The sequence below is a fragment of the Chaetodon trifascialis genome, chromosome 16 (assembly GCF_039877785.1).
Source record: "Chaetodon trifascialis isolate fChaTrf1 chromosome 16, fChaTrf1.hap1, whole genome shotgun sequence".
Lineage (NCBI taxonomy): Eukaryota > Metazoa > Chordata > Actinopteri > Chaetodontiformes > Chaetodontidae > Chaetodon > Chaetodon trifascialis.
The window spans coordinates 5,789,762-5,812,946 of record NC_092071.1 but is presented as its reverse complement, the minus strand read 5'-3'; the positions used below and the strand labels follow the sequence as shown (position 1 = coordinate 5,812,946).

At 42.2% G+C, this 23,185-nt stretch overlaps 5 protein-coding genes across 6 annotated transcripts; all 5 read right to left on the bottom strand.

Moving 5' to 3' along the window:
• Nucleotides 1–143: 143 nt before the first annotated feature.
• On the bottom strand, nucleotides 144–9,592 carry trappc14 (trafficking protein particle complex subunit 14). 2 transcript variants are annotated; one of them, XM_070983810.1, is made up of 13 exons: nucleotides 9,329–9,592; nucleotides 8,216–8,553; nucleotides 7,843–7,938; nucleotides 7,482–7,611; nucleotides 6,772–6,858; nucleotides 6,441–6,561; nucleotides 5,966–6,113; nucleotides 4,186–4,268; nucleotides 3,189–3,340; nucleotides 2,712–2,848; nucleotides 2,120–2,198; nucleotides 1,903–2,017; nucleotides 144–1,564 (listed from the first exon to the last, which is right to left on the bottom strand). In XM_070983810.1, the coding sequence occupies exons 1-13, from the start codon at nucleotides 9,519–9,521 to the stop codon at nucleotides 1,408–1,410; spliced, it is 1,836 nt and encodes a 611-aa protein (XP_070839911.1). In that variant the 5' UTR covers nucleotides 9,522–9,592; the 3' UTR covers nucleotides 144–1,407. The 2 variants fall into 2 exon arrangements, with proteins under 2 accessions (XP_070839911.1, XP_070839913.1); XM_070983812.1 differs by having other exon boundaries at nucleotides 8,216–8,550; nucleotides 9,329–9,521.
• Nucleotides 9,593–12,491: 2,899 nt separating this feature from the next.
• Nucleotides 12,492–13,454, bottom strand: LOC139344992 (odorant receptor 131-2-like). Its single transcript, XM_070983437.1, has one exon. The coding sequence runs from the start codon at nucleotides 13,452–13,454 to the stop codon at nucleotides 12,492–12,494; it is 963 nt and encodes a 320-aa protein (XP_070839538.1).
• A 1,414-nt stretch (nucleotides 13,455–14,868) lies between these two features.
• LOC139344991 (odorant receptor 131-2-like) lies at nucleotides 14,869–15,828 on the bottom strand. Its single transcript, XM_070983436.1, has one exon. The coding sequence runs from the start codon at nucleotides 15,826–15,828 to the stop codon at nucleotides 14,869–14,871; it is 960 nt and encodes a 319-aa protein (XP_070839537.1).
• A 1,417-nt stretch (nucleotides 15,829–17,245) lies between these two features.
• Nucleotides 17,246–18,205, bottom strand: LOC139344989 (odorant receptor 131-2-like). Its single transcript, XM_070983434.1, has one exon. It carries the CDS (start codon nucleotides 18,203–18,205, stop codon nucleotides 17,246–17,248), a length of 960 nt encoding a protein of 319 aa, XP_070839535.1.
• Nucleotides 18,206–20,332: 2,127 nt separating this feature from the next.
• LOC139344988 (odorant receptor 131-2-like) lies at nucleotides 20,333–21,292 on the bottom strand. The gene has a single exon (XM_070983433.1). It carries the CDS (start codon nucleotides 21,290–21,292, stop codon nucleotides 20,333–20,335), a length of 960 nt encoding a protein of 319 aa, XP_070839534.1.
• Nucleotides 21,293–23,185: the final 1,893 nt, after the last annotated feature.

The window sequence follows — 23,185 nt, the reverse complement described above, 5'->3', positions numbered from 1 at the left end:
ACTGAAAGAAAATAGAAATAACTGAAACCGAAACTGAAGTGCTTTTATATGCACAAACCCTGGAGACTGGGCAGCTGCGCTTTTCATAAGATAATTTCCTCTTGCTCATGTTTCACTGATGAAAATAAACAGAGAGGCAACATCTGAGCGCTGCAGTAATCTCACATTTATGTGCAGTTTGTAAGGAACAGTCATTTGTGAAACGGTCAAAAGCTGCAGAACGTCACATAATTCAAGCATACAGAGCGGGACTCCAAACTGCATTATATTTATTATTATTTGATTTAAATACGTTTAATTCTTACATGCAGTATGTTTCTTTGTCTGCGTGTTTTTCTTTTTGCATTCTGAAGGCACACCTGTCTACATGAAACACTAATAATACAGCAGTGGTACTGAAAACAGTAAAATATACATACAGTAAAATGGTGAATTAATTACCATGAATGAGGTTTTTGAACCCAGACTCGTGAGTCGTCCTCTGTGAAGCTGACTAGCCTCTGTTAGCTCAAGCAGCTAAGAGCTAGCTGCTGCAGTATGGTTCATTGGGCCAAACATCATTTAACGTTTACCAGCAATTATTACTCAAAGTGGAGAACTCTGTACACGTTATCAATAACTACGCCACTTTTGAATGTCTTGACAGCTTTAAAGTGAACGTCTGAACCACATTTCATCACAAGCCATCCAACAGTTGTTGAGCTATTTTGGTCTTTAGAAAAGTGGTAAACAGGCCGTTAATATGGCTAAAAATACTACAGTTTGTTTTCTGAAGTATTCAGAAAACACGCTTGATGTAAACAGTTGAGATTGTGAAATGAAGGCAACAGAAAGCTGTGATCAGGTGTTATTTGACATCACATGACATTTAACATGTCCATCAAGTGTTGAAACCTGTCGATACTGACTGTGAACAGACTGATAAGAACAATGGAATAAAAGGTGATTTCAGCAACTTCTTCTTCCTGTGCAATTGTTTCTGTCCTAACTTGAAAATTGACGTTCTTCCTCTAACACCTCGAGTGTCCCTTTACATAACACATCACATTAATATTTCATTTAAAGCGTGGACTGTACACTCTGTACAGTGCGCAGTGTCTCGTCTCCTGTTCCTGTTTCAATTAAAAAGCTTTCCCGACAGTAACGTGTCGCAGCAGCTTACATCAAAGCTTCAGCTTCATTTTCAAGGAAATTTAAAGATGAAGAGAAGCTCAAGTCAAGTCTTTCATCCACTCTGCAGATTCATCCAGTGTTTCAGGTGCATCTGCGTTAAAACATTTCAGTTACGCCTCCCGTCCTCTTTACTTCTTACTTTTCAGTTTTTGTCTCCAGCAATTCATTTTCCAAAAAGAAAAGGTGAAACTCTCCTCACTATGTTCCTCTCTCCCCTCCTTGCTTCCTTGCTCCCTAGCTGACGGGATCCACCACCAGGACTTTGCACTCCCTCTTGGCGATCTTGTCCAGCGACAGCAGTGTTTTGTCCTGCGGTGGTAGGTAAAGCGGCCGACCAACCGGAGAACCAACGGGAGGAGTTATGGCACGCCGCTCCATGGCACTGCCCGTCCTGACACACACACACACACACACACACACACACACACACACACACACACACACACACACACACACACACACATATCTGTATATATGTACATTACTCTATAGTTGATTTTATTCTGTGCCTTTTATTCTGAAAGCTTTATCTTACTAAATTGAGTAATTACAGAGACAATATATTTAATGTTTAATCTCATCAGCTTCATTGATTTTTGTAAATATCTGCTTATTCTGAATGTGATGCAGCAAGTTGAGACAGGAGCAGCTAAAGACTGGGAAAGTTGTGGAACGCTCCAAAAACACCTGTTTGGATCAAATGATTGTCAATGTTTGTCTGTGTGGTACCTCATGATGTGGGATCGAGATGGCTGCTGGTGGGAGAAGGACTGAGATCGACCCAGACTGGCCTGGTGCCGGTCCAGCAGGTCTCGAACCGCCGGGCTGGACGGGCTGTTTTTGCCTGGGTGGTGACGGGAGAAGGTAACACGGTCAACACAGGAAAACTCTCACAAATCAAACCCAGAAAAACTAAATTAGAAGCAAAATGGTGTTTTGCTCTTACGCGACAGCGGTCGAGCGTCGGGTGGAGGGTTGGACACCGACGCCGTGAACTGCAGCTTCAACTTCATATGCTGACTCAGCTGCAGAGAGAGAGTTAATCAGAGGAGGAAACAGAAGAGAGCATGATTTTTGTGAGGTGAAGAAACATCTGAACATTATATGTTAAGTTACATATGAAGCACGAGACTGAAGAGGCTGTAAGAGAGGAGTTCCTGCTGTGGAGGCTGTAAATGTTTTGAGATGGTCCTGATTTTAAACCTCAAAGATTGAGCTGCCGCTGCTGGATATGGTGTGGGTCCTCTGAGGCAAATCATTATCATTTATTCTGGTCTAGCCCATTATTAAGTGGCAAGAGCAGGAGGACCATAGACATTTACAAAAAGTGGTGCAGCCAGACTTCACCTTTAAACCCTAACCCTGTATTTGAGCACCCTGCCATCAGGATCACACCTCTTACAAAGGTTTTGAAAATATGGGAAAGTAGCATCTTATACATTACACTTGTTCATCTTGTTTAATGTGAATTTAAGTATCATACAGGTTCAAGGTTTTTTATTCTAACTTGACCGGTTTGTGCTTCAGAGTCAAAGTACCTCGTACAATCCTGGTTTGAGGATCTGAAAGGCCACGCTGAAGGACAGAGTGCTGCCTTTCCGACAGTGACCGAGGTTACTGAGAGGAGTGTGACAGACCACAGCAGCCAGCGCCGTGTCCTCACCCTGTCCACGACCTGAAAAAACACACACACACACACACACACACGCACACACACACACACACGCACACACACACACACACACACACACACACGCACACACACACACACACACTCGGGTCAAAAAAATAAACCAATAAAATAATATCTGATTGGTTGCATCCTTTGAGTTGAATCAATCAAATCTTCTACATTAAATCAATCTTCCTCAACATCTGCTTTAACTCTCAAAAAACCCTTTGAAGAAGTCAAAACCGGACAAAATGTCCAAAATGCTCTAACTCCCAAGGTCCAAAACTGACTGGTCCTCACAAAGCATACAATAATACACACAAACACATGCACGCACACTGACCCTCTGGAGTCCAGACAAGTCGAACAGCCAGGAAGTCCTGCAGGTTGTTGAGCAGAACGTATTTGACTTTGAAGTGTTCCTTCACCCTGACAGTGCTCGGACAGCTGGCCGTCATGACGAACCGCGGTCGGTCCAGACGGATGCTGGGTAACCTGTGGGCGTTGGGGAGATGTAGAAATGTGGAGATTTGACAAGTCAGGGCACATCCCTGCAATTTCAAGCAACTGGTGTTGTTTTTGGCGGCCTGTTTTAATTTTAGTCTTAATCTAGTCTTTGTGTCAAGCTGTCATTTTAGTCACGTTCATACTCTTTTTAGTCTAGTCAAGAATTATCCGTGACTATTTTCGTCTAGTTTTAGTCGACGAAAACTGATGACATTTTAGTCTAGTTTTAGTCAATGAAAATTGTATTTTAGTCTCTTTTTAGTAATGCAATTCTATTTAACCCAGTCAATATAGTATAGACGAAACCAAAATTTATTACCGTTACCTTATAGACTCAAGAATACATCCATTCCAGACACGAAGATGCTCTGATTTGAATTTACAACATATTTATTCAACCAACCAAAGCCGGCTGGCCAGCCATTGTAGAAATACTGCAAAATAATAATAACAACGTGACTAAACGAGACGAAATAACGTTTCGTTTTAGTCAACGAAAATGAAGAGACATTTTAGCAGAGTTTTTATTTTGCAAACCACATTTAGTCTCATTTTTATTCATCAACGATATTGCATTATATATTTAATTGTAGTTATCGTCACATGACCAGCATTTACGTTGCATCTCGTCTCGTGATAAAGGTTCGTTGACGACGATATTTAGTCATAATTTTCGTTGACGAAAGCAACTATACAAGCAACAGTGTATTATCCAAACTTGTATGCTCAAGAGAATTACCCTCCAGCTAAGAGTCTTCTCCTGGTTTTGATCAAATTAAGGATAAGATGTTTGCATGAAGTTTAACTAATCTGTCCATGTGTCTGACGCTTACCTGTAGTGTGTGTAGATACAGTTGGTGAAAGGCATCTTGGGAGTTGACCACTGCAGCACAGCAACCAGGGGAACCTCCAGTCCCTGGAAATAACAGAACACACATGCTTTAAATTGTAATGACATATTATGGCCACAAGAGGGAGCCCATTCCAGTGAGATAAAGGATATCCTGAAGTTCTGCAGTCTAGTCATGAAACTTGACGCTGGAGCCAAATATCCACCAAAGTTTCTGTGTCAATGTTTCTGTAGTGCTCCCTGTAGACTGTGTTTTGATAAATGCAAAAACAGTCCACAAACATTATTACTTGAATCCTCAACATGTAGGACATGACTGAAAGATGATGGACAACACAGACGAACAGCGCCTGGGTTTAAGTTTGTCTCAACGTCGATAGTTCACACAAATCAATGATTTTCCAGTTACTGCAAACTGCAATAGAATATTTATGCTTCTGGACATTAATCAAGTTATTTAAAGAAAGCAATCCATCCATCCATCCATCCATTGTCTTCCACTTATCCGGGGCCGGGTTGCGGGGGGAGCAGTCTGAGCAGGGACGCCCAGACTTCCCTCTCCCCGGACACTTCCTCCAGCTCTTCCGGGGGGATCCCGAGGCGTTCCCAGGCCAGCCGAGTGACATAGTCACCCCAGCGTGTCCTGGGTCTTCCCCGGGGCCTCCTCCCAGTGGGACATGCCTGGAACACCTCCCTAGGGAGGCGTCCAGGGGGCATCCGATAGAGATGCCCGAGCCACCTCAGCTGACTCCTCTCGATGCGGAGGAGCAGCGACTCTACTCTGAGCTCCTCCCGGGTGACAGAGCTCCTCACCCTATCTCTAAGGGAGCGCCCCGCCACCCTGCAGAGGAAACTCATTTCAGCCGCTTGTATCCGGGACCTCGTTCTTTCGGTCATCACCCAAAGTTCATGACCATAGGTGAGGGTAGGAACGTAGATTGACCGGTAAATCGAGAGCTTCGCCTTTCGGCTCAGCTCCTTCTTTACCACGACAGACCGATACAGCGACTGCATTACTGCAGCCGATGCACCGATCCGCCTGTCAATCTCACGTTCCATCCTTCCCTCACTCGTGAACAGGATCCCAAGAAACTTAAACTCCTCCACTTGAGGCAGGAACTCTCCCCCAACCTGAAGGGAGCAAGCCACCTTTTTCCGGTTGAGAACCATGGCCTCGGACTTGGAGGTGCTGACTCTCATCCCAGCTGCTTCACACTTGGCTGCGAACCGCCCCAGCGCATGCTGAAGGTCCTGGCTCGAGGTAGCCAACAAGACAACATCATCCGCGAAAAGCAGAGACGAAATCTGCCGGCCCCCGAACCGAACCCCCTCCGGCCCCTGGCTGCGCCTAGAAATCCTGTCCATAAAAATGATGAACAGAACCGGTGACAAAGGGCAGCCCTGCCGGAGTCCAACATGCACCGGGAACAGGTCCGACTTACTGCCGACAATGCGGACCGAGCTCCTGCTCCGGTTGTACAGGGACTGTACAGCCCTCAACAGAGGGAGAAAGCAATCCAGATTCTCATATTGCCATAACTGTGCAACGTCTTTTTAGTTTTACCACAAAAATCTGTCTGAATAAGAATCTCCTTTACAAGAGTGTCCTGACCAAGACAGGCCCAACAATGAGTTACAGATAACAGCATAAAACAGAAAACACAAAATTTGTGACAAGATCAGAATTAAACAAAATGCTAATGAAAATCAGACATAAACTACATAAAAGCACCTTTACAACAACCACACAAACATGTCCGAACCTCATTGGAGTCATCTTGTGGCATGTCATTGAGGTGCAGTTGGAACAGGAAGTCATGTTCCTCCAAAGCGCTGAGCATGCTGGGAAGGCGGCCGGCCAGACTATCCACTCTGCAGAAAGACGCCATGCCAACTTCACCTGACTGATGGCTGCAGAGCGGGAGAGGAAGCAATTTGAGCACCATCAGTTCAAACCCTCAAACTCTTATTTTAAAGACTGACATGTCATAAATGCATAATTTAACATAACAGAATTCAACAGCAGGAACAGAACATTAAGAATGGAAAGAGAGCTAGTAATGTAACATAACAACATCATTTAATAATAATTAAAGCAACAGAAGGTAATGCAGAAGGTAACAACACATTACGTAAAAAAATGTAACGTAACAGAACAAAATGAAACGTGACGTATCAATTACATGATTAACATGACAGAAGTCAACTTCACATGAACACACACATTTCTGTACGTACCACACGTTGTCCACCAGCAGCACGGAGCCGTCTGGCATCATGGGAAGGTAGGAGGCATTGAGGTTTGGTAAAATCCGGACATCTCGAATACTTACCTCCTCCTGAGAGGACTCGTTCAACACTGACAGAGGGACAAAGAAGGTTTGTATTTTGTTGAATTCCCTCAAACTATTCAAACCTCTGGAGCAAAATATGTGAAAAATAATTAAATAAAATGATATAGGAAGAGTTAGGGTTTGGAATATGTGTTCCTCTCCTCCTCTGTTCATCACACCATGGCCATGCTGATCTGAGCTGCATAATAACAGCATGAGAAGTGATGATCTCCTACCTTTCAGGACGGCGAGGTGCCTCCCGGAGACGGTCATCTGCTTACAGCGGACGGTGGGAGGCGGCAGGACAGTCAGAGTGGTGCTCACTGTGGATGGGAGGAACTGAAGGTTTATTAAAATACACATACAGAGTTTGTCCCATATTCTAGGGCTGCAACTAATGACTATCTTCATAATTCAGCTCGTTTTCCAGGTATTATCATGTGATGCTGAGGTATTTAGGGCAATATACACATACAATGTAAATCGTGTAAACGTCTACTTTTGGACTGGCCCTGAAAGGGATTTAATGACCTGTTTTAAGGCCACTTTTGGTCTTTTTCTGTGTTTAAACATTTTCAGTGATACACTTCCTTGTTTTGAAATAGAGCAGTTTCATGTGATGTCATTTGAATGACTGAGTGATCAACAAACTTGGACTTCATGAAGGGGGTACACTGCTCCCCCTGAGTCCACAGCTGGTACTGCAAGTACCACCAATCACATGATATATTTTTATTAACTTTTATGTATGAACTTGTAGCTCTAACTTGGACTGATTTGAGTTTTAGACCTTAAGAATGAGGAAAGTGTGCGAAAAATCTGGTCCTGACTCCTTTAGAGGGACATCTCAGGGTTTCATGGTGACGGTTAGAGGCTGTGAAATGAATTATGTTATAAGGGTCTTCACAAGTATAAAAGTACAAATGTGTATGTATGTGTGTAATACCCTGAGCCTTGAAGGTGTTCAGGTCATGTCTGAAGGTGTGTGTTGGTTCTCGATGCTGCAGGACGCTCAGGTATCCGAGTTCCTGCACCTCTGCTTTCTCTGCCTCCCTTTTCCACACTGTGACCATCACCTGAACACACACAAACAACTAAATCAGCACCCACTCAGGTCTCTCTACATTGGTCAGACTCTGGAAGCAAAACCCAGAACATCATTTTGAGTTTGCAAACAGCTTCCGCACTTAACAAAAAGCACCAAACTCTGAGGGAAAACAGAAAAACCTCTCAAATTGTTCCAAGTGTGAAAAAGCTGTAAGATCATACATCCAGAACAAGTCGGACAGACAGATGTCCCTCCTGACCTTGACTTTTAGGGTGCTGACGGGGAGTTTGTCCAGAGAGACGGTGAGGGGGAAGATCACTTCATCAGTCAAAACCACCGGCTCGTCCAGAGGAGACTGGACATAGTGAAAACAACACAGGAATACAACATTACGGCAATCCATCTGGTAGATTTCAAGACACTTCACAGGATAAGTTGAACCTTTGACCTGCTGGTGGCACTACAGGAGGACACCAAAGTAAGTAGAATTCACCCTCAGGGGACCATGAATGTCAGCATAAAATTCCATAGCAATCCATCCAACAGTTGTTGAGATATTTTAGTCTGGACCAAAGTGGAGGACCAATCTACTGACTCCTGCCACATTTCTCAACGTAAGTATGAAGCCCCACCTGAACAGGTGCCCTTCGGAACTCCCTCGCCGCTGTCCCAGATGAGTTGTGGATGAGCAGCGGCTTGCAGTCCCTGAAGCTTCGACACCGGGAGTCCACCCTGCTGCCAAGCGCTGCAATGGCTGCCTCCGCCGCAGCAATGTAATCCTCCTCGCCGTCCTCATTGGCCTCGTCCCCACTGTAGTCATGGTGATGCTGGTGGTGGTTGCCTCTATGGCGGCTACTCTCACCTGGACTCACGCTGGCCACGGCGCACAGAGAGCCAGCCAGCTCCCTCCACGCCCGGCTACTGGCCGACTCCGTCCCAAAGCCTGGTGCAGCGCCATCAGCCGCCCCTCCTTGAAAACAGTGACACACACACATAAATCCATTTTTATGAGACACTTCACTGGCTACATTCATTCAATAATCACTGGTCCCTAATGGTTTGGCCCAGTAGTGTCTGTACTTTTAACAGCTCTGCTATGGTGCAATATTCTGTTGCCATTTAGGGCTGTTTGGTCCAGAATTCACCAGAGTTTTAACCTTACTTTGGTCCAGTTGTGTAAGGGGGTTTTGTATTTTGTGGATGATACCTATTTCAAGAATAAAAACAAATCAGTATTTCATTTCAGATCACGTGGTGCAGCTTATTAGAATTATATCTATGATGTCAAGGAAGCCTGTTGGGTTTAGTGTAATCATATTTTCTTCTCGTCTGGTTCTACAAAATGCATATGAATTATAGGCAGAATTTGGTAAATAAAAAGATGAAGTAAGGTTCATGGGCAAACCACAAAATGATTTTGATGCTACTGTAGAATTCCCATCCATGTTAAACAGATCAGTGTCTGGCCTTGAATTGTAAAGAAAATAATATAATAACAACATTATTTTTAGGGGAGGGCACATACTGCGAGTCCCCACATGATTACTGAATGCTATTAGGATTATTAAACAATAGCATCTATACTCGCAACGCTATCAGCGCTGTAATGATTAAAACAAACGCACAGTGGCTGCCAGTGTGAATTTAACAGAAACACACAAAGAATGGCTCATCTTTCTCCTCTCCACCCTTTCATCAGAAGCCGGTCGGGATCGTATATCCTCCGGGCTCTCCCCCCTCCTTACCGGGGCCGTGCTCAGTTGGCGTCGCCCCACCGTCTCTGCAGCGCAACACCAGGAGGAAGCGGACTGTCTCGCCCAGGTAGAGGTGACTGCGACGGGGCAGAGTGCGGTAGCGTGCCGGGTCCGACAGATCCGTGATGGGCACGGCCGGAAAATACATGAAATACTCGCACTGCGACTCCATCATCTGCACCATGGCGACAACCGGAGGAGGCTGCGCGAGCAGGAGCAGGACCAGAGTCAACGCACAGACACAGAAACAATAAAACACACACTTCCTGTTCTCACTTTCAAAGTAAAAGCACGGTCATTGTCTGGGTTACGCAGATGTGGAAAAGTTAGACTATTGCGCCCCGTAGTGGTCATGTTATTGTAGTATGGAGATATTTTCCTCCTCTCGCTTAATAAGACAGGCATCACAGCTTAAAAGGTGGAGGAAACAGAATCATTTTGAAAATACTGGTAGGCTACATATAACATACAAGTAAAACACTGCATAAACATGATAATAGTACAACTATTGAGACGGTTTGGCTTGATCATAGACTTTTTGGCCTTAATCGGCTTGTCAGTCCTTTTTAGGACACACAAAATGTTCAAAAATCAGCAAAATATCAGATGAGGGGTTGTGTTATATAAGAATGGTGTTCCACTTCCCTAGTAGGGTTAAAACGAGATTTAAAATCAATCAGAGCACAACCTGAGGAAAAACCAGCAGAACCACTACACTGACTGAAACATCTACCATTTTCTTTTAACCCTTGGTTTGGTTTGGATGAAGCCTCATGAGGCATTGGGGTTTTCCCTCTATTGGCAAAAAACATTTTCAGTGTTATGGCTTTAAATTCAGCAAGCACAGTGACATCTGGTGGTTTGCAAAACATATTGCAGCTCTTCAAGACGGAGGCCAAAAGCAGGGCAAAACGTTCAGCTGCTGCAGTAAATGCACATATTATTGTGGAGTATGCAACAGAAAATTCAGAAATGACAGCATTGCCATGTGTAACAGAGCTAATGGTGGACAGCAGTTCCCTGAAGCTTTCTATAACACACCAAAATATAAAAAAATGTTGTGTGATTGCAATTACAGAATGATGTCTGTAAAACATTTTTTGTATAACTTTGGTATTCTTTGGATTTCTTCTTGAGTGTACATCACGTGCATCCCACCAATATGTCTCTCATTTGCACAAAAATTAGAGCAGTAAAACTGAATGAAACACTCTCTGAAGCAGCAGAGATGTTTGAAACTTCAGACCCCATCAGTGATCTGACATTTTCATTTGACACAAGATCCACCACAACATATTGAAACAGTTTGCTCCAGGAAAGAGTTTTTGATCATTTTGCTTAAAAATTACCCAGAAAACTAGCCAATTAGAGCTGCTGATCATTTCTTTCTATCTTTTATGGATTAGATATTTGAAATTTCAATTATTTTCTGTGAGAGTCTTGATGAGCAGTACTTGAGGATGGGTCTATGAGGTCAAGGTCAAGATTAAACTTATTAGGGTGCTTTACAAATGAAACAGATTAGAGCCATAGTGCTTTACAAGAAACATAATTAAGCACAATGATTATTCCAAAGATTATCACAGAAGATTATCACAGAAGAAGGGAGACTATTCAAGCATCAATTCTGCCCTCAGATAGCCATGATCAAGGCCCTGCAGTAGTCTAAGTCTGAAGCCAAACTTGACCTCGGGCGGAACCACATTAAATGGTTTCATTTTCGCAAATGTTTCTCAAATGTTGGCATACAAAGATTTATTGTAGTTTATTGTGTATTTGCTGTTCATTTGAGCTGGAAATGAACATGTTTATGTTAAGTGGTAACAGGTGATATAACAGTATATTATATGTCCGTTAAAAAGTGTGGTAGGACACCTATAAAAAAGTTCCGGTCAAATAGCCTGATTGTTCTAAATTATTGCGCTGGCTCAAACGCTACTTGGTAACCGTGGCAACAGAAGCTCAGAACATACGTTAACATACGTTGTTTCACAGTTTATTTATTTATCTATCACAGACAGAAACAATATTTCGCATCATCCTCTGGACACACACAAGCGGTAAGAGCTGCACTTGCCCTCTGAAATGATACTTTGTATCACGTAACATAACGTTAAGCAATCATCTCACTTCCCTCCACTGATTAGGCCTAATGTAACAGCTGCGGCCGACCGAGCTGCAGGTTCTGTGGCAAGAGCCGGTTACCATGGCAACACGTCACAACGACAGATATTAAATAGTCCACTCAGCTGCTTCTTGTGAAAAACACAATTTTAACGGTAAAAAAAAAAAAAAACAACATTAACGTATTAATAATTGATTTAATATTTATTTCTTTCGTAAGTGACCATGGTATAAGCGGGATAATGCCCTTCGAGGTTCACGCCTCCACGTCGTTCATTCATTTCTGATTATGGACTCGTCGGGCATTATCCCTTACATAATCTCGAGTCTGCTCTTGCTCTGTTTGAAAGCATGGCCTCCTCAGTTGCTGACAGATACCAAACACCTTTGATAAATCAACAGGATATCATAGTAACAAGTGAGTAACAGACAATGTTAAGCCAAGTTCGACTGTCACAAATGATAATCATATTACATCATGTTATTATGGCATGTGTGTGTGAAAGAGGAAGGGACAACATAGGTCCCAAACAGGCACATCATGATTGATTGTGCTTCAGCAGAGTTGGCTTTTCAACCTTAAATATAATTTTTTTCACAAGCTTTTATCAATATTCTGTTGAGACATGTACACATTAACAATTTTCAAGTCATTATCTATTCAGAGATTCTAAACATGCCGTCCAGGCTATAACAACGCAGGATAGAATGAGGGAATCAGAATACATTTTGACAGGCTAACAGACAATATAAATAACCTTATGAACTGAAGAAAAACAAAAGATTAGTTTGCAAAAAATCTCAGAGTTAAGTGTTCAAATACATTAAAATGTATACATAGATTGAAAGCCTTTTTGTAAAATGAAAAAAAAAAGTACTCTTGCAAGATGACACCACATTTATTCTACTATATTATAATAACTAATAGAGAAATTTTTTGATTTAGAGCGATTTCAACAAGAAACTGAGCTTTGTTTCAAATCAATATACATTTCTTAAATGACAGTAATGCTTGGTGATTCAGTGGAGCCTAGACTGAGACCTTAGCAGTTAAGACGACTGACAGTTTATATCGACAGCATAGATGGCCAATGAGGATGGGTCTAATGTTCTGGTCTCTAATGCCATAGATGAGAGTGCTCAGACATCTGGGAAGAAGGATTACACACACATAAAGAATACTCTGGATGCGCAAAATGGTTTTTCTGTCAACAAGTTTGGTGAGACTGAAAACGAGAGGACTGTATATAGTTGAAGACAGACTGAGGCCCAGCTGCACCAGATGCAGCAGCAGTGTGTTACGAGCCTTACGGGCTGAAGCTTTGTCTGTGGAGGCTGACCTGGCTGCTACCATCACACCAATATATGAAGAAGTGACGGCCACACCAGCTGATACAAACAGACAAAAAGTGTAGACTTGGTCATAATCTTTATAAACTGGGCCAAGCAGCATGTTTTCTATCGAACACAATTCTTTCATCTGCAGGTTCTCAAGTTCAAGGAACTCTAACAGTAAAAGAACTTGAATGAGGACATTTAATGAACTGACGGCCCAAACCACAACGATAGCCACCTCTGTGTTTCTGATGGTGATGATGGCAGTGTGTCTCAGTGGGTAGCACACAGCCACATATCTCTCCAGAGACATCAGCACCAATGTGAGAGGGGAAACATCTTTTGCGAGGACGCAGAGCATGGTGAGAACAGCACATACAGGATATGTCAGCATTACTCTACAAGCAGACAGTATGTACAGTACCTGACTCAGTGCCATCTGTGCAGTGTCTGCAAAAAGGAGGTTATACAGAAGAATGTAACGAGAGGTCTCACGAAACAACAGTTTACTCCTCAAGGTGAAAAACATGGTGCAATTAATGAAGAGGAACACACAGCATGACAATGTAATTGGAGCAGAAAACAATAAAAGTTCCACCAGCCCCCGGAACTGCTGTCCATCAGTGATGTTTGTCTGAGATGAAGTTACATTTGACATTATTAGAGAGGCCTTTATGGGACCCCCTCGAAATCAACACGGCACATCTGAAAGATTTTATCCAGGTATATAGCAAACTGCAGTTATCTAATCATAACAGAGAAGCACAAATAATCTCGTATAGTCCACCCTTGGAATAATAAAACTCCACTGTCTTTGCAGAGATGTCTATCAAGATCACATGCAAAACAAATGCTCCACATACATTTTCCTTGTGCCAGCAGTTACCAGGTTAGATGCTGTGTTTGAGTCATGTGAGCAGAACTGGTCTGCACGGTTTCATGGTCCTCACAGGCCTTTTAAGGACTCAGTCCTCACACCCACTTCATGTGATATTCTATTCTAAGCACCTGACGACATTGTGGAAAGGGTCCCTCCAGACATAGGCCTTTTTTTTTTTCAAGAGTAATTGTAAAACACACTTCATTCAAATGTGACAAAAACAAAAAACTAAAACTCACCAAAACCTTCTTGGCTCATCTTTTCACTGTTTCAACAATCAACACTAATTCTGGTTTGGTTGAAATAAACTCTTCATTCACAGAATTGGTAGAGGAAGAGAGAGTGCTGACACGAGAGAAGCAGGGTGGGAAACAGCACGTAGAGTCTGAATACTTTCATGTCGAACTTGGGATTTTTTCACTGGACATTATTACCAGAGAGATTTAAACATGTTACATTTTGACAGATTTTCACCTCAAAAAACAAACCAAAAATAACAATTAATGCACAACAGAACTCTGGTTTAGTGACTCCTAGCACAGCCAGGCCTGATCTTGCAATGTGTCTCTCCACCAAAGACTGTCCACTTATCACTTAACTTTCCATTATTACCACTCTTGAGTCCAGACAGGGCCTGTTTTATGAGCTGACGGTCAGGTGAGCAACAAGTTTCACAGAAGTTCATCAGTTCTCTTCTAAAGATGTAAAACTGTTCATCTGCAGGTCATCAGACTATAATCTGAACATGTTGTTTATCAAACTATCCCTCACTCTTACTGCTTCTGTTTCTTTCCAACAGTGTTGGGATTCCTGGAGTAGAATTAATTCCTTAAACGCATTAAAAATGTATACATAGATTAACAGCCCTTCTTGCATATTAGAAAATGACAACAATGAAAACAACACTCAACTCAAATGCATTATTTGCAGAGTATAAATAATTGAGAAAGAATATAAAGTAGTCTTGCAAACTCAAGCATGTTTATTTTACTATACAGTAATAATTGATGTAGACACTTTCAATTTAAACCATCAATATCATCAGCAAGTGTGGCCAGAGAAGCCGAAATTTTTACAAAATTAAATGCTTTAATTCATGTTCTGTGTTTAAATTTTGAACAAGAAACTGAGCTTTGTTTCAAATCAATATACATTTCTTAAATGACAGTAATACTTGATGATTCAGTGGAGCCTAGACTGAGACCTTAGCGGTTAAGACGACTGACAGTTTATATCGACAGCATAGATGGCCAATGAGGATGGGTCTGATGTTCTGGTCTCTAATGCCATAGATGAGAGTGCTCAGACATCTGGGAAGAAGGATTACACACACATAAAGAATACTGTGGATGCGCAAAATTGTTATTGTGTCAAGAAGTTTTGTGATAGCGAAAGCCAGAGGACTGTATATTGTCGAAGACAGACTGAGGCCCAGCTGCACCAGATGCAGCAGCAGTGTGTTATGAGCCTTACGGGCTGAAGCTTTGTCTGTGGAGGCTGACCTGGCTGCTTCCATCACACCAATATATGAAGAAATAACGGCCACACCAGCTGATACAAACAGACAACAAGTGTAGACTTTGTCATAATTGTTGGAAACTGGGCCAAGCAGCATGTTTTCTATGGAACAAAATTCTTTCATCTGCAGGTTCTCAAATAGGAAATCCAACAGTAAAAGAACTTGAATGAGGACATTTAATGAACTGACGGCCCAAACCACAACGATAGCCACCTCTGTGTTTCTGATGGTGATGATGGTAGTGTGTCTCAGTGGGTAGCACACAGCCACATATCTCTCCAGAGACATCAGCACCAGTGTGAGAGGAGAAACATCATTTGTGACAGTACAGAGCAGGGTGAGAACAGCACATACAGGATATGTCAGCATTACTCTACAAGCAGCCAGTATGTACAGTACCTGACTCAGTGCCATCTGTGCAGTGTCTGCAAAAAGGAGGTTATACAGAAGAATGTAACGAGAGGTCTCACGAAACAACAGTTTACTCCTCAAGGTGAAAAACATGGTGGCATTAATAAAGAGGAACACACAGCATGACAATGTAATTGGAGCAGAAAACAATAAAAGTTCCACCAGCCCCCGGTACTGCTGTCCATCAGTGATGTTTGTCTGAGATGAAGTTGCATTTGACATTATTAGAGAGGCATTTATGGGACCCCCTCGAAATCAACACGGCACATCTGAAAGATTTTATCCAGGTATATAGCAAACTGCAGTTATCTAATTATAACAGAGAAGCACAAATAATCTTGTATAGTCCACCCTTGGAATAGTAAAACTCCATTGTCTTTGCAGAGATGTCTATCAAGATCACATGCAAAACAAATGCTCCACATACATTTTCCCTGTGCCAGCAGTTACCAGGTTAGATGCTGCTTTTGAGTCCATGTGAGCAGAACTGGTCTGCAGGGTTTCATGGTCCTCACAGGCCTTTTAAGGACTCAGTCCTCACACCCAGTTCATGTGATATTCTAAGTGTCTGACGACATTATGGAAAGGGTCCCTCCAGACATAGGCCTTTTTTTTTTTTTCTTCAAGAGTAATTGTAAAACACACTTCATTCAAATGTGACAAAAACAAAAAAATAAGACTCACCAAAATCTTCTTGGCTCATCTTTTCACTGTTTCAACAATCAACACTAACTCTGGTTTGGCTGAAATAAACTCTTCATTCACAGAATTGGTAGAGGAAGAGAGAGTGCCGACATGAGAGAAGCAGGGTGGGAAACAGCACGTAGAGCCTGAACAGTTTCATGTCGAACTTTGGATTTTTTTCACTGGACATTATTACCAGAGAGATTTAAACATGTTACATTTTGACAGATTTTCACCTTAAAAAACAAACCAAAAATAACAATTAATGCACAACAGAAAGTCTGGTTTAGTGACTCCTAGCACAGCCAGGCCTGATCTTGCAATGTGTCTCTCCACCAAAGACTGTCCACTTATCACTTAACTTTCCATTATTACCACTCTTGAGTCCAGACAGGGCCTATTTTATGAGCCGACAGTCAGGTGAGCAACAAGTTTCACAGAAGTTCATCAGTTCTCTTCTAAAGATGTAAAACTGTTCATCTGCAGGTCATCAGACTATAATCTGAACATGTTGTTTATCAAACTATCCCTCACTCTTACTGCTTCTGTTTCTTTCCAACAGTGTTGGGATTCCTGGAGTAGAATTAATTCCTTAAATGCATTAAAAATGTATACATAGATTAACAGCCCTTCTTGCATATTAGAAAATGACAACAATGAAAACAACACTCAACTCAAATGCATTATTTGCAGAGTATAAATAATTGAGAAAGAATATAAAGGTGTCTTGCAAACTCAAGCATGTTTATTTTACTATACAGTAATAATTGATGTAGACACTTTCAATTTAAACCATCAATATCATCAGCAAGTGTGGCCAGAGAAGCCGAAATTTTTACAAAATTAAAGGCTTTAATTCATGTTCTGTGTTTAAATTTTGAACAAGAAACTGAGCTTTGTTTCAAATCAATATACATTTCTTAAATGAGAGTAATGCTCAATGATTCAGTGGAGCCTAGACTGAAACCTTAGCGGTTAAGACGACTGACAGTTTATATCGACAGCATAGATGGCCAATGAGGATGGGTCTGATGTTCTGGTCTCTAATGCCATAGATGAGAGTGCTCAGACATCTGGGAAGAAGGATTACACACACATAGAGAATGCTGTGGATGCGCAAAATTGTTTTTCTGTCAACAAGTTTGGTGAGAGTGAAAATGAGAGGACTGTATATTGTTGAAGACAGACTGAGGCCCAGCTGCACCAGATGCAGCAGCAGTGTGTTATGAGCCTTACGGGCTGAAGCTTTGTCTGTGGAGGCTGACCTGGCTGCTACCATCACACCAATATATGAAGAAGTAACGACCACACCAGCTGATACAAACAGACAACAAGTGTAGACTTTGTCATAATTGTTGGAAACTGGGCCAAGCAGCATGTTTTCTATGGAACACAATTCTTTCATCTGCAGGTTCTCAAATAGGAAATCTAACAGTAAAAGAACTTGAATGAGGACATTTAATGAACTGACAGCCCAAACCACAATGATAGCCACGTCTGTGTTTCTGATGGTGATGATGGTAGTGTGTCTCAGTGGGTAGCAAACAGCCACATATCTCTCCAGAGACATCAGCACCAGTGTGAGAGGGGAAACATCATTTGTGACAGTACAGAGCAGGGTGAGAACAGCACATACAGGATATGTCAGCATTACTCTACAAGCAGCCAGTATGTACAGTACCTGACTCAGTGCCATCTGTGCAGTGTCTGCAAAAAGGAGGTTATACAGAAGAATGTAACGAGAGGTCTCACGAAACAACAGTTTACCCCTCAAGGTGAAAAACATGGTGGCATTAATAAAGAGGAACACACAGCATGACAATGTAATTGGAGCAGAAAACAATAAAAGTTCCACCAGCCCATGGAACTGCTGTCCATCAGTGATGTTTGTCTGAGATGAAGTTACATTTGGCATTATAAGAGAGGCCTTTATGGGACCCCCTCGAAATCAACACGGCACATCTGAAAGATTTTATCCAGGTATATAGCAAACTGCAGTTATCTAATCATAACAGAGAAGCACAAATAATCTTGTATAGTCCACCCTTGGAATAGTAAAACTCCATTGTCTTTGCTGAGCTGTCTATCAAGATCACATGCAAAACAAATGCTCTACATACATTTTCCCTGTGCCAGCAGTCCCCAGGTTAGATGCTGCTTTTGAGTGCATGTGAGCAGAACTGGTCTGCAGGGTTTCATGGTCCTCACAGGCCTTTTAGGGACTTAGTCCTCACACCCACTTCACGTGATATTCTATTCTAAGTGTCTGACGACATTGTGGAAAGGATCCCTGCAGAGATAGGCCTTTTTTTTTTCAAGAGTAATTGTAAAACACACTTCATTCAAATGTGACAAAAACAAAAAAATAAGACTCACCAAAACCTTCTTGGCTCATCTTTTCACTGTTTCAACAATCAACACTTACTCTGGTTTGGCTGAAATAAACTCTTAATTCACAGAATCAGTAGTGTTCTGACTCTTGTCAGTGTTTGTGTATTGTCCCGCTGCCCCTAGTGGCATGTCAGGGCATTACGCCAAAGGGAAAAGAAAAAGAAAAAAAGTCTGTGAGGAGATATGAAACGATACATGCAGGCTGTGCTGCACCGCAGTTGCTGTCTAACCCTGGAGTAGATCCGTCAGTGAGTACAGCTGTTTGTAACCAAATTAAGTTATGTTTAAGGTTGTTGAGAGCATGTTTAATTTAAGAACGTTTCATTTTATGTGTTTTATGGTTAGTGAACAATGCTGACGGTACAATGCTAATGCTAACTAGCATCGCTATTAGCATAACAAATTCATCTTATTGTTCAGCCTCATCCGCGTTGTGTGCGGTGTTCGTGTGTAAACTATGATTGTTTAATGTGTTTATTTGTCATCTGCCTGTCAGAACATCCTGTAAAGAAAGAGATGTGTTTAATAAGTTGATATTGTGTGGGCACTTGGCCAATGCATAACCTGGTAAAGGAAAAAAGGAAAGTGTAAGCCTAACCAGTGTTGCTGCATATATTTAATTTGATATAATTGTAACATACTGTATGTTTACTGTGTTGCAGTTTTGCAAAATACAAACAGACAAGCAAGTTTTCAGTGAACCCTTGAACTGGAATCAAGTCTACGGAGTCTTCTGTGTTTGCTATCTGTCTAAAGACACCTGACGTGTTATCCACGACAGAATAAGTAGAGGAAGAGAGAGTGCCGACATGAGAGAAGCAGGGTGGGAAACAGCACGTAGAGCCTGAACAGTTTCATGTCGAACTTGGGATTTTTTCACTGGACATTATTACCGGAGAGATTTAAACATGTTACATTTTGACAGATTTTCACCTTAAAAAACAAACCAAAAATAACAATTAATGCACAACAGAACTCTGGTTTTGTGACTCCTAGCACAGCCAGGCCTGATCTTGCAATGTGTCTCTCCACCAAAGACTGTCCACTTATCACTTAACTTTCCATTATTACCACTCTTGAGTCCAGACAGGGCCTATTTTATGAGCTGACGGTCAGGTGAGCAACAAGTTTCACAGAAGTTCATCAGTTCTCTTCTAAAGATGTAAAACTGTTCATCTGCAGGTCATCAGACTATAATCTGAACATGTTGTATATCAAACTATCCCTCACTCTTACTGCTTCTGTTTCTTTCCAACAGTGTTGGGATTCCTGGAGTAGAATTAATTCCTTAAACGCATTAAAAATGTATACATAGATTAACAGCCCTTCTTGCATATTAGAAAATGACAACAATGAAAACAACACTCAACTCAAATGCATTATTTGCAGAGTATAAATAATTGAGAAAGAATATAAAGTAGTCTTGCAAACTCAAGCATGTTTATTTTACTATACAGTAATAATTGATGTAGACACTTTCAATTTAAACCATCAATATCATCAGCAAGTGTGGCCAGAGAAGCCGAATTTTTTACAAAATTAAATGCTTTAATTCATGTTCTGTGTTTAAATTTTGAACAAGAAACTGAGCTTTGTTTCAAATCAATATACATTTCTTAAATGAGAGTAATGCTCAATGATTCAGTGGAGCCTAGACTGAGACCTTAGCGGTTAAGACGACTGACAGTTTATATCGACAGCATAGATGGCCAATGAGGATGGGTCTGATGTTCTGGTCTCTAATGCCATAGATGAGAGTGCTCAGACATCTGGGAAGAAGGATTACACACACATAGAGAATGCTGTGGATGCGCAAAATTGTTTTTCTGTCAACAAGTTTGGTGAGAGTGAAAATGAGAGGACTGTATATTGTTGAAGACAGACTGAGGCCCAGCTGCACCAGATGCAGCAGCAGTGTGTTATGAGCCTTACGGGCTGAAGCTTTGTCTGTGGAGGCTGACCTGGCTGCTTCCATCACACCAATATATGAAGAAGTAACGACCACACCAGCTGATACAAACAGACAAAAAGTGTAGACTTTGTCATAATTGTTGGAAACTGGGCCAAGCAGCATGTTTTCTATGGAACACAATTCTTTCATCTGCAGATTCTCAAATAGGAACTCTAACAGTAAAAGAACTTGAATGAGGACATTTAATGAACTGACAGCCCAAACCACAACGATAGCCACCTCTGTGTTTCTGATGGTGATGATGGCAGTGTGTCTCAGTGGGTAGCAAACAGCCACATATCTCTCCAGAGACATCAGCACCAGTGTGAGAGGGGAAACATCTTTTGCGAGGACGCAGAGCATGGTGAGAACAGCACATACAGGATATGTCAGCATTACTCTACAAGCAGACAGTATGTACAGTACCTGACTCAGTGCCATCTGTGCAGTGTCTGCAAAAAGGAGGTTATACAGAAGAATGTAACGAGAGGTCTCATGAAACACCAGTTTACTCCTCAAGGTGAAAAACATGGTGGCATTAATGAAAAGGAACACACAGCATGACAATGTAATTGGAGCAGAAAACAATAAAAGTTCCACCAGCCCACGGTACTGCTGTCCATCAGTGATGTTTGTCTGCGATGAAGTTGCATTTGACATTATTAGAGAGGCCTTTATGGGACCCCCTCGAAATCAACACAGCACATCTGAAAATTTTATCCAGGTATATAGCAAACTGCAGTTATCTAATTATCTGATTATAAGAGAGAAGCACAAATAATCTCGTATAGTCCACCCTTGGAATAATAAAACTCCACTGTCTTTGCAGAGATGTCTATCAAGATCACATGCAAAACAAATGCTCCACATACATTTTCCTTGTGCCAGCAGTTACCAGGTTAGATGCTGTGTTTGAGTCCATGTGAGCAGAACTGGTCTGCAGGGTTTCATGGTCCTCACAGGACTTTTAAGGACTCAGTCCTCACACCCACTTCATGTGATATTCTATTCAAGTGTCTGACGACATTATGGAAAGGATCCCTGCAGAGATAGGCCTTTTTGTTCAAGAGCAGTTGTAAAACACACTTCATTCAAAAAATAAAAATAAGACTCACCAAAACCTTCTTGGCTATTCTTTTCACTGTTTCAACAATCAACACTAACTCTGGTTTGGCTGAAATAAACTCTTCATTCACAGAATCAGTAGAGGAAGAAAGAATACTGACACGAAAGAAGCAGGGTGGGGAAACAGCACGTAGAGCCTGAATACTTCCATGTCGAACCTGGGATTTTTTTCACTGGACATTATTACCAGAGAGATTTAAACATGTTGCATTTTGACAGATTTTCACCTTAAAAAAACAAACCAAAAATAACAATTAATGCACAACAGAAACTCTGGTTTAGTGACTCCTAGCACAGCCAGGCCTGATCTTGTAATGTGTCTCTCCACCAAAGATTGTCCACTTTCCATTATTACCACCCTTGAACAGAACCTCCGGTTTTGTGACTCCTCTCTGTCTTCAGTGCAGCCACCTCGCTGGCTGCTGTTTTTTTTATTCCCACAATCACATATTGATTTCCCCAATTGAATTTCTTCATATATCCATCCATTTTCTATGCCGCTTATCCCTTTCGGGGTCACGGGGGGCCGGAGCCTATCTCGCCTGTCAACGGGCGAGAGGCAGGGTACACCCTGGACCGGTACACACAACCATTCACACTCGCATGTAATGCGCATGTTTTTGGTCTGTGGGAGGAAGCCGGAGTGCCCGGAGAGAACCCACGCATGCACGGGAAGAACATGCAAACTTCACACAGAAAGGCCCGACCCGGGAATCGAACCTGCGTCCTTCTTGCTGTGCTATATATATCTATATATTTTTACAATTGGATTAAATATTTGAATTAAGAATTTTTGTTGACAGCCACAGTGCTGGCAGCTTCATTCCGCTTCAGTGTCGGAAAACTAGAGCCCGCTGAACTGCAGAGCCACAGTTTGGGTGGGGCCGCTACTGGCTCAGAAGCTGTTCCAAGCAGCATGGATGCTTCTAAGCTGATTTCTTCTTGTCCCCATTTAGATGTGGACATGAGTGGTGTGAAGATTCCTTGTTTGGTAGATACTGGTCCCATGGTGTCTACAGTGTCTGAGAGCTTTTCTCCGCCAGCATCTTGAGCCCTGGGGCCAGGACCATCTCTGGTCATGTTATTGGTTAGAGCTTAGAGCTGCTAATGGTCTGGCTATTCCTTACGTTGGCTATTTGGAGCTTGACGTGCAACTGTGGCAAACTGATGCCCCACTGTGGTGTTTTGGTTGTAGGGATCCCCCTGGTGGTGTGCCTGCTCAAGTGCCTGGTATTTTATGGATGAATGTGATCTGCAAATGTTACCAAGAGGGCAGCATGGTGCAGCCTGGTTCTCTCAGCCCTGTGTCTCTGAGGCTCCTAGGCAAGTCTTCTTGGCGCTGCAAAAGTGTCATCGGGCTAGCGCTCAAGCCCCTCGGGACAATCCAGGGAGGGTGAAGGTCAGGGGTAAGGAGACCTGGCGGATCCC